This window comes from Chenopodium quinoa, unplaced genomic scaffold, assembly GCF_001683475.1.
Source record: "Chenopodium quinoa cultivar QQ74 unplaced genomic scaffold, ASM168347v1, whole genome shotgun sequence".
NCBI classification, from domain to species: Eukaryota; Viridiplantae; Streptophyta; class Magnoliopsida; order Caryophyllales; family Amaranthaceae; genus Chenopodium; species Chenopodium quinoa.
In genome coordinates this window covers 4,854,075-4,866,409 of record NW_018743920.1, presented here as the reverse complement: position 1 = coordinate 4,866,409, position 12,335 = coordinate 4,854,075, and the positions used below count along the sequence as shown (strand labels likewise).

The following is a 12,335-nucleotide window of genomic DNA, read 5'->3' as shown; positions in this document are numbered from 1 at the left end:
TTGGGGAAAATTATCAATAGTACACCTAAGGTTTGGGCCTTTATCAATAGTACATCTGCTAAACTATTGTTTATCAGCGGTACATTCAAGGTTTTATACCATTATCAGCCGTACACCTACCGTTAGACAAACGTTAAAAAAACGTTAGTTTTGGCTTTTTTAACTTAAAAATTAACACGTGGCGGCCTGTGATTGGTCCAAAAAAATAAAAATAAAATAAAATTTTAAAAAAGTTAGATTAATAAAATAAGATTTTCTCTCTCCTCCAAACTTCCAGCCTCTCCTTCAAAACTACACTAACTCACAACATCTTATCCAAATCCATGCTAAAATCATCTATTCAAATCTCTCTACCAACCCAATTCTTGCCTCCCAGTTACTTCGCCTTTATTCTTCCTTTAGCAATCTCAACTACGCTTCTTCAATCTTCCATCGAATTCAATCTCCTTAAACCTTTTCCTGGAATCTCATCATCAGAGCTCATACAATCAACTCTTCTTCTTCAAAGTCTCTCATTTTGTACAATCTTATGATATGTGCTGGGGTACCACCTGATAAATTCACCTTCCCTTTTGTCATTAAAGCTTGCGCTGCTTCTTCGGCTATTGAAAAGGGTAAGGAGGTTCATGCTTCTGTTATAAAATCTGGGTTTCATTGTAAAGATTTGTTTGTTAAGAATACCCTTTTGGATATGTACTTGAAATGTGGGAGTTTAGAGTGTGCACGTAAGGTGTTCGACGAAATTCCTGTGAAAAATGTTGTGTCTTGGACTACGATGGTTTCGGGTTTGGTTGGATTTGGGGAGTTGGATTGTGCTAGAAAACTGTTTGATCAAATGCCTGTGAGAAATATGGTTTCTTGGACTGCTATGATCAATGGGTATGTGTCGAATGGGAGGCCTCAAGAGGCGTTCGAGTTGTTCTCCCAAATGCAGGTTGAAGGAGTGAAACCTAATGAGTTTACTCTTGTTAGTTTGCCGAGAGCGTGTAATGAGCTGGGGAGTCTTAATTTATGGTGGTGGACAAGAAGAGGAAAGAGAAATGAGGGGGGTGGGATGTCTGGTTGGCTGCTGGAAGTAATGGAGGAGGAGGAAGGATGGAGGAAAGAGAAAGGAAGGAGGTAGGAAAAAAAAAAGAAAAAAAATAAAATAATGTTGTTTAAAAAAAATTATCAAAATTTAAAATTAAAAAAATTATCTTATTTTATTAATCTAACTTTTTTAAAAAAAATATATATTTTTTATTTTTTTGGACCAAGCCGTCACGTGTCAGTTTTTAAGTAAAAAAAGTCAAAACTAACGTTTTCTTAACGTTTGTCTAACGGTAGGTGCACGTCTAATAATAATGGTATAAAACCTTGCATGTACTGCTGATAAACAATAATTTAGCATGTATACTATTGATAAAGATCCAAACCTTGGGTGTACTATTGATAATTTCCCAAAAAAAAATAATAGTTATATATTTCGATCTACGACCCTTCAAAAGCCCCAACATGTGTTACTATTTTAAAACTATAGTGTGCTTCCGTTTATATCCTCAAGCTATTTTTTTTATTTTTTTTTTCCTTTCCTGTTGCCCTTGTTGACTGACTTCTTGAGTTCTTGGTTTGTTGGTCTTCTTTGTATATGCTGAATCAGCAGGCTGTGGTTTCCTCCTCACAACCATTCTTTGACTACTATCAACTTGATTCTCCTCACAATAATACTCTCTTTCTTCCCGACCAATTTAGGGCTTTTAGCTTCAACAATCTTCAATGGCGGACGACGATTACAACGAACCCTAAAGCAATTCAATCTCTTCTGGTATTTCCTCTCTCCTAAATTTGGGTTCTTTTTGTGTTTTTTCTTGGTTTCTTTGTAACAAGCAAATCAATCTCTAAAACTATTTTCTATTGCTGTTAGTGTTGGTATGATAGGACGTCAGATTATGGAAACTACACAAGTTGACTATCTCTAAATCAATATTCAATTTGATGGTTTTTCAAACATGAATGGAGTAGCAGCAGCAAAACCGTGGCTCAAGAATTGGAAGAATTACAGCTTGATCCTTCTCCTGTTGGAAAACTACAGGTACGATTGTCAAATTTCTTCTCTTTTTCTCTCATTTCCTGATAATTTATCGGGGTTTTCTTATTTCCATCAATTTTCGGGGTTTTCTTAATTTTCTTAATTTACCGGGGTTAATTTTCCATCAAATTTCGGTTAGTGTTAGTATGATAGGTACGAATGTTTTGGGTTTTGTCAATTTCTCATTACTATATGTTTAATTATTTCTTCAATTTCGATTCTGTTTTGCCTAATTAATCTTTTTTTTTTTTTTTTTTTTTTTTTTTTTTTTTTTCTATTTCTATTTGATATATAATTGAAGCTATAATTCCATTATACGTTGTCTGTATGTAAGCAGCACTTAAAGAACTCCCTGTCAAAAAGAAAGAGGCCGAGAAAAAGAGATTAATTAGCTTTTAGACCCGTTCTACACACGGGTTATGCTTAAGTTATTAATTTTATTTAAAACATTACAAATTATCTTGTTAAAAAAAAAACCTTTACAAATTACTTGAATGAATTCATTTCATCGTCTTTTGACATATTATAATATTTTATGAATTGGTAGTAATAATTGTAGAAAAAATGGCTTAAAATTATAAAATAAAATCTCTATTTGCATGATAGTTATTCAACAATTTGTATAAAAACTAAATACCAAACACTTATTATAATTTTACAATTTTTACATCAAATATGAAGGCATGATCTTCATTAGTCTTTACCAATATATGTCTCTTATAGTGCGCTTAATATCTTGAAAAATAAAGGCCCATGACATGCAAGCAATGTCATCCTATAGAATTTCCATAGTATTATTCTTGCATGAAAATCTTCACTTTTCTTGTCAAAAAGTCTTCCTTCTTTGTCGCCTCAATATTTTCCTTTTCAATCATTATCTTCATTGTTGTAGAAATTTTGCATGGAATTTTGAGAGATGTTTCTCTAATTTTTTATTTTTGTGGAACTTAAGTAATGTGAAAAAGCTTTATTGAAAACTTATATTTATATTAGAAGAGAGGGAAGATAAGAGGTCAAAGAATTGAATTATGAATGTGAATAAATTGAATTGAAAGATGGAAGGAGAAGAGGAGAAGGTTTAGGAAATTTAATTTGTTATTGAATTAAAATAGAGATTATAAAATATAAAAGTTATTGAGAAATAAAGGGGGAGATGAAGATAATTTCTTTGAAAACATAAGGAGAGAGAATGAATAAAGAAAAGTGAAAAAGAATGAGGACATGTGTCAACTTTGGTTTGTGTTTTTAAAAACTAAGTATAGATTTATTTATCTTGTTTAATATATAAGTCAATGATTAATGTATTTGGCTTTCTATTATGAGTGCTTAATAATAGATCCCCTGCTTCTATATGTTTCATTTTTTTTTTTTTTTTAATCTTTTAGTTTTAGGCTTTTGATTTTCGTTGCTTTAAATTACCTTGATGTTATATGGGTAATATCGTTTGATTAGATTCTTTTTGGTTTGATGTTTCAAAAATTTAAAGTCTTTTGTAGTGATTCGCTTTGAATTGTAAGCAGCTATAATATACATGTACAAAATCTGTTCATATAATTCAATTAAGGTGTCTAATAAACTTGTATCCAATGTCTAAGGCTTAGTTGTTGGGGTGGGGGTTTTAGATGACTGAAAAACTGAATATTATTGATCAATTTAGGCCTTTAAATAGGCTACAGGTTTGTGAGGAAAACGTACAAAACAAAGCTAAGAAATTGCATAAAACTCCAAGGAAAACAACCCTTGCTAGCAGAACATGCTTATCAGATTTTCCAGCTGTATCACTTGACAAAATCTGACTTAAAACCCTAACAAATATTGTTAATTAATTTTTCTAATATTTTTCCTTAACACTAGATATCCTATTCTAGCTACTGCAACTCGAATCGCCTCAAAATTCGAATCCAATTGGTGCAGTTTATTCTTGCAATCTGACCCACCTGTAGAACTCAAAAACTGACTTTTAGATATATCCTTGTATATGAAGCTCCTGGAATTTATGGCTTATCTTTTGTTATCTGGTATAATTTTGTAGAACTCTTAAAAAGTGAACCTTACAGGGATCTAAGCAATATAATCTACTTCTAAGCAACACAATCTTACTAACTTCACTTATATATCTCATATACAGCTGCATATTTTGATGTATGTAGTATCCTCTGGTCTGAAATGTTGTTCTCTGGTTTGGTAAAACATATTGAGTTGTAGCAATCTAGCATAGTTTTGCTCTGCTTGTTTCACTATAAGCATATGCAAATCGTGGATATCATACATAGATGCATTAAGTTTAGATTTATACTATATATATAACAATTATTGTTTCATTTATTTGTTCCTATAAAATTTCTATTTTTGGTTTCTCTCTATTTATGTTGTCCCACCTAATGAAGATTGAACACTTCTTTTTCCATTGTTTCAAAAATAAAGAAAAAGGATTGTGTATACACTATATGACTTCATCTAAGCTACTTTGACTTACAATCATCTGATAATTGTATCTATTATATGTTTATTCGTTGGTGCCTTTTTATTTTCCCTAAATAAAATTCATTGACTTTCCATTTTACAGTTTTGTTGATAATGGAATTGAGAAAAATCAAAGTTCTGTTGACTTTCCGTTTTCCATAGGACTGGAGTGGTGCAGTGGTGGTGGGGATGGAGAGAGGGGGTGGAGCAGTGGTGGTGTTTGGGGAAGGAGAGAGAAGAATGAAAAAAATCATTTTAAGGAGCAGTAGGGTCGTGGAGAAGAGTAGGGTCGGGGATTTGGGGGTGGGGCAATTCATCTAAATTTTCTTCAAGTCTTTGATTTAGCGTTGAGGTTGTGGGAGAGAATTTGGCTGAAGAAGATAGAGATTTGTTTCTGAGGAGTAATTACCAGAATATGAATGATGAAGTTGACTTTGGATAATTTCATGCTTATGTGGTCATGGATCCACCTCGTTGGTTGGAGTATAAATGACCTTCTGGCTAGTCTGAGTAAACCCAAATAATATGGAAAATATGAGTAAAAGTGCACTAAGAGTGTATCTAATTATCTGTCGAGTTGAACCTCTTTTTGGTACCAATTTTTGTGCCTTTAGAGTAGAGTTTCGATTATAATTTTGATGGTTGCTCTTCATGCGAAGAAACTATAGGATAGCTTGACAAAATTAGTTAGAACCGATTTGTTTTAGTTTGAATATATAAAGGGTGGCATCAAAATACATACCTTGTTTAGTGAAGGATACCTTGGTTTGAAGGAAGGAAAAAAGGATGAAAAACTGTTTAGAGGACCATCTTTAGTATTAAATCAAGGAGTAGGTAAACAATACTTTTCAAAAAGATTTTAAATAATTTTGTAAAACTATATAAGTCAAGTATTAAAATATAAAGGATGATGGGATGTTTGTATTGCTGAAGCTGCTGCATGTAGGTTCCGATTGCAGCTTGCCAGAAAGTTGGGGTTCACTAGGGTACACCTTGAGTCGGATGTTGTGAATGTGGTGAATGCAGTAAAGTCGAAAGCCAAGGGTTTCTCTCCAATTTTCCTGCTGTATGATGATATATCTAGTTTGGCTTCCTGTTTTAATTCTTTTACGTTTTCTCATATTAAGCGTGCGTGATGATATTTCTAGTTTGAATTTGTTTCTCTTAGTCCTTTTCCCCAAAGCCTCACAACTTTGGCAGAAATTGATCTCCTATAATGATATTTGCCGCTTGGTTTCAAAAAAAATAAAATAAATTATATTAGCCTTTATAGTATGTAATCATGAATCTATAAGAAATTACACATTACAAAAAAATTCAAACCAACGACAAATTAAAAGTTACCATAAAAGTAGTTAAAGTTACCCTCAAACTAACCGTCTTACCATAAAATTAACATACACCCACCTTACACGAGACTTATTGGTTGTGAAATTGTTGAACATATTTCCCTCATACTTGCTCATTTTATTTTTTCAATTTCTCACTCATTTAGTACATGGAGTAGTACAGTTAAATGATTCTTAAACAACTCTGGATGATGCACTTTAGTGCACAATAATTTATCTCTAGAGAATAATATAATTTCATAGACTCCATATTCAAACAAACAAAAAATTTTCCCTCATCCAATGATCAAGAGTAAAGAGTGCAAACATACATATATGGTGAATGCAATTCACACTGTACTAATCTCTCATTCTCAACCCCCTTAGGGCTAGTTCTGGTGATGGACCTTCTCAACCCCTTATTTGTGTTGTCAAGCAATTCATAGCGTCTGTGACCCCTAATTCCCTCTTTAGTTCTTGTATTAGTTTGGTTAAGAGGTTTAAATTTTCTCATTGTAGTCTTGAGTAAGTTGGGAGCTAGTCTCCTTTTTGGACCGTTGTCAATAAAATAATATCTCTCATTCTCATTTTAATTTTCATTTCACAAAAATGTATTCTTTATAGTCATAAAGGGTGAATGGACGAGGAGAAAATTGATAACATTTAAGATCACCGTGCACGTGCGTATGTAAAAACGATCACATTCACAACCATTAGCCAGCACAAAGAATTGCACATAAAGATAAAGACGAATATGGGAAAATAGAGTTGTATGAATATTCATTAAGATGTAACACTAATAACATATACTTGTAAAAGATTTCCCCCGGTATCCTCTTGTAACGGATTATTACAATGTGATTATAAGTTTATCACCTATAGTAAGTAGGAGATTTTACCAACCCGGATGGATGATCTAGGCGAATTTGGGGCAATTCACTCCCATAATTGATCGTGCTGCAATGGATGTCAAATCAGATTAGTCACACTTCATGAGGAAGGATAAAGCATTGAAATATGAAAATTTTGATAAGTTATTTACCATATTGCACGTCTCATGTATTGCTTCTAAGAGGTTGGATAATTATCTACAATTTATTATCCCTGAAAACAAAATTTACATCTTAATCTTAGTTATTATATACCTACTTTAAACCTAAAAAAATTCACATTTACGTCAAATACTTTGATATGAAAAAACACAAATATGATATGTTGATTGCATTATTTGCGTATTTCATTATCTTTCTAGAATTTGGGACCAAAAAACCTTAGTGAATAGTAAACTAGAAATTAATATGATAAATTTCATGTATTTATTGATTAGTAATGATATCATGTAATTTGTTAATAGTGGTGAAGATAACGGCGAAGAAGAAAGTGGGAACAAGTTTTATGATCAAATTTCGTTTGTGTTTGATTCCATATATTTTGAGATTAGGTATGTCAGTTTACAATCTTTACTTATTAGTTCTTGTTGTGAATCAACATTTCTTAATGCTTTCAACGGGTGTGCAATGGCTTGTTTTACGCCGGAAAAAGCTATTCAGCCGCTACAAGAGAGCTTCTTGGATGGGCCCTTCCATCCACTGTTGATTAGGTTTTAACGTTACCCCGTAGCGCAGCAGCCAAGGCTAAGTATAAGTTGCTGCTTTTCCAAGCTCGACGCAACGTGATGATAAAGGTGTAGTTAACGACGAAGAATTTTATAATCAAATTTCGTTTATATTTGACCCCATATATTTTGGGGAATTTGTATATATAAAAATCTAATCTTTATCCTCTTTTTGTAGGTTTATTGTGAAATCATTTCGATTGATTTTAAGATCGATGCAATTTCCCCAAAATTTTAATTAATTGATAATTAGGATGATGATGTGCACAGGATATATTAGTTCGATATTGCTCTAAATGAAAGCCCTTATGATGCAATATTTTTTTAACACATAAATCTCATGAAAGATAATTTTTTTAATTAGATCATATACTATTTTGATTAATTTGCTTGGTAAAAGTTATTTTTTTAATATTTTTATGCAACTTATAATGTGACGATGTTAGTTATATGGAAACAAGATATTTAATTAATAAATAAATTATAAATCTGATATCTTATTCATCGATATTAGAATATAGTATTTAATGTAATGTTAAGAGATAATTATTTTAAAAAATAATTTAAATATTCGTAGTTTTTTAACTGACACTTGAAATTATACTCTCAAATTTCATTCGTTAATTTTGCTGATTTTTATGTTTTAAAATTCAAAAATAAAATCTAATTTTTTTATTGGTCAATATAATGTTTTTGTATATGTTATCTCATTTATTAGATACTAGGTTAGTCTCGTGCGTTTTTTTAATAATAAAAAAGTTACTTGTATATGTGTATAATAGAAATATTTTAAGCAAAACATAATAAATCGTAATTCCTATCGTTCAATTAATTAAGCTAAAGTGAGGACATGATGTTAAATATTCTAATTAATTAACTTCATAGCTATAATAAAATTTTAAAAATATTAGCATTCATTTTTTATTCATTATAGGAATTTGAAGAATTAATAAAGATTGGAAAATCCAAACTCTACAATCACTAATAAAATGTAGGAGATTGTTTTTAGATAAAAATCTATGTAGAAGGAAAAAAGAATGTAAAAGAGACCAAATCGTCAATTATTTTTACTCCACAGGAATAAAATTGTGTAATTAGTCAATGTAGTCACGTCATAAAAGCTTTTAAAATTTAGTCTTAAAAGCTTTTTAAAAAATGTAAAAATAATTAATCATTTTCAAACATTAGCTTTACCTTAAAAAGTTCTCAAAAAAAAAAAAAAAAAGAATGATGTCAATAATAGTTTTTGAGAGAAAATAAAAAACATAATACTAAAACAGACACTATGAATGACACATGTCATTTCTTGGTGCTGTTTTTTCCCTCCAAAACTCCCCCCTCCTTTTAGCAAAAATATTTTATTTTTGAAATATTTGTATAATACAACTATAATAATATTTTATTCCTAATAATATATATTATCTTTATAATAATTGTATTCCTTTTTATTTCATGTTCTATTTATTTAAAATAGTTAAACATAATTTTGAGACTTTTTAATTAAGGGAGAATAAACTATATTTTAAAAAGTTGAAATATGGTGGAGGGTATAAAATAACGGAGCCAAAAATACAATATTAACATTTAAATTACCATTATATAGTTGTATAGTGGGGTTCAATGGAATTTTTATTTTTTTTATTTTTTATTTTTTATTCATGATGTTGATTTGAAACCTTATGAAATAATAATAATTGAGTTAGTTTTCTGTTAAGTATTGTTGTAATAATTTTACCAACAAACTTTTTTTTTTTCTTCCAAAAATATATTAACTATTACAGAAACCGGTCATAATTACCTCGATCATTTTGGACACATGTCAAGCTATCATTTAAAAATTTCTCGCCAATACAATATATGATGTCAGATTTAAGGCTTTTTTTAAAAAAAAAAAAATTTAAAAAAAAAAAGTTATTCTACTTAGCTTATTTTTTAGAAGTACATTGTATAGTATATATTTTTTTGAACTAAATTTATTTATTAATAAAAAGACATATAACATCTACATTGTATAGTTTTATTAGGAATAACATGCATCGTTAATATAATATAATTAGCACTATCAAAAACCGAACCGAACCGTTTCAACCGATCCGAATGAGAACCGAACCGATTAAAAACCGATTTTATGAAACCGAAAATCGACCCGAACCGCATGTTAGTAAAACCGAAACCGAACCGATCCGAGTAAACGTTAAACCGTTTAAGAACTGAACTAAATCTAAACCGAACTGAAAGGAAACCGAATCGAAAATGAACCGAACCGTTTCTAACCCGAAACCGTTTAAACTGGCATAAAAACCGTTTACACCGAACCGTTAACAAATTGCAACCCGTTTGCACCGAACCGTTTATAAACCGAACTGATTATAAACCGAACCGCTTATAAACCGAACTGTTTATGAACCGAATCGCTTATAATTCGAACCGTTTACAAACCACTTCCTACTAAGGGTTTTTTGAACGACTCGATAAAAAACTGATTGTTTGAAATCAAAAACAGAATCGAACCGTAATTTAGTAAACCTAAAATAAAACCGATCCAAATAATGTTAAATCGTAGAAGAACCGAACCCGTTAATGAACCGAACCAGTTATAAACTGAACTAAAATAAAACTGAACCAAAAAAGAACCGAACCGTTTCTAACCGGGATAAAAACCATTAACAAACCGCAACCCGTCTGCACCGAACCGTTTACTACTCGGACCGTTTACAACCCGAACCAAATTTAAACCGGGATAAAAACCGTTTACACCGAACTGTTAATAAACCGCAACCCGTTTGCACCGAACCGTTTACTACCCGAACCATTTACAACCCGAACCGAATTTAAACCGTTCAAGAATAAACCGAAACCGAATCGAACCGATAATTATTTAAACCGAACTGAAACCGACCCGTAAGACATTTGAACCGATTTCAAACCGACCCGATTTCAAACCGAACCGAAACCGAATTGTCAAACCGTTTTGACAGTACTAAATATAATGTATACTATGTTTAAATATTTTCAACAAAACTAATCAAAAATAACATATTTTTTTCTCGATTGTAGTTTTAATAGTTTTTATTTCATCTTTCTCATATGCATTGTATTTATTATTTCATCTTTCTTATATGCATTGTATTTGTTTATACCACATGAATTGTCTCATTTTTATATTATATCACAAATTATTTATGGAAAAACAGGACTAATACTACCGTGCATCGCACGAGCACTAATATAGTTTTATACTAGCATGGTGCCCGTGCGATGCACAGTTTATAAATCATATTTATTTATTCCGTAGGAAAAAAACAAAGATAATTCAATTAGTAATAAAGGGCTAATTTACTAATGGCCGATACAAAAATAAAAGATTGTAATTTAAATAGTATTTTATGTTATTTGCATTTCTTTTAATTTTTATAATGTTATTTTATAAATTGAAAAATAAATGAATAATGCTCCACAAAATTATATAAGAGAAGTAGACTAATTTATTTTCTATCCCCGTAGGGTAAAAACTAAAGTTTTCTTGTTATATCATTCGCTTTAGCAACTACAATCTAATACATGTTTTACCCGTCGCATTCACCAAATCTATAGACATGATAATAACCATATATTTGACCCACCAGTATTATGATATATGGAGTAATATTTATAGTTAGAAATTAATAGATATGGAGAATATTTTAATTTAGATTTGAGAAATATGTGAATAAAAATATCATAATTATATGATTTGGTGAATATTGTATATATATAATTTATAATAGGTGGTTGATGAAAATTGTATAATACACCAGGGTGCACCATGCTCATAGTGCACCTGGTGATGTGGCATAACTAATTAGCATTAAATTAGTGAAAAATTAAAAAAAAAAATTAGTGGAAAATACTAAAAAAAAAATCTGGGCGAAATTATGGGGAATTATTCCCTTTAAACTGCTTTCAGTTTTAAATTATTATCCTTATTGGACATTTTCCATTTTAAAAAAATTTTTAAAACATTTTTGGGTTTCAATAATACAAAGTATGTTCTTTGAATTTGGCTCGTATTTTCTTTGAGGTAACGAGTGACGCACAAATTCTTTTTTGAATTATCATATATCATTATTTTTTTGTTGTCGTATGTTCTTTGAGTTTGATCAGTGTGTTCTTCGGGTATGAATTATATGTTCTTTGCATTATATTTTATGCTCTTTTAACATATGTATGTTATTTTGAATTTTAAAATTTAATTTGAAAATAAAATCTTCGTTTTTTCTTAGTTAAAAATATTTTAGAGAGAGAAAACTTAAATATTGTGGAAACTTAATTTTTGGAGAGAGAAAAAACAATTTTTGGGGAAATGATATCTTTGGTAAAGTTTTTTCTGTTAATGTGTAATTTTTCATAAAATTTTAATAAAGTTTTTATCACGTTTTTTTTGTAATGTCTTTATGTTCTTTAATAATGCATGTTCTTTGTTAAACACAAACATGTTCTTTTTCAAACAGCTAAATGTTCTTTCCGCCTTTTTTTTTATTTAACCAGGTGCACCATGTGCATGGTGCACCCGGGTGCACTGATCATGCATTGGCATTGACAAAGAAAAAAAATATATATATTAAAAAAAAGGGAGAGGGAGTTTTGAAGGGAAAATACAACATCAGAAAGTGACATGTCATTTCTGGTGTCTGTTTTAGTATTATGTTATTATTATTATTGATAAGAAGCTGTCATGTGGATATTTATAATGCAACGGTAATTACTTTAGTATTAATTATAGATTAGAGTCAAATTTTATTGATAACATAAGATTACCGTGCACCTGCTAATGAAAAAACGATCAAATTACTAACTATTAGCTACCACAAAGAATTGCAGA

At 30.4% G+C, this 12,335-nt stretch overlaps 1 protein-coding gene across 1 annotated transcript; it reads left to right on the top strand.

Moving 5' to 3' along the window:
- Positions 1 to 1,133, top strand: LOC110688076 (pentatricopeptide repeat-containing protein At3g26630, chloroplastic-like). Its single transcript, XM_021864756.1, has one exon. It carries the CDS (start codon positions 530 to 532, stop codon positions 1,121 to 1,123), a length of 594 nt encoding a protein of 197 aa, XP_021720448.1. The 5' UTR covers positions 1 to 529; the 3' UTR covers positions 1,124 to 1,133.
- The last annotated feature ends 11,202 nt before the right edge of the window (positions 1,134 to 12,335 follow it).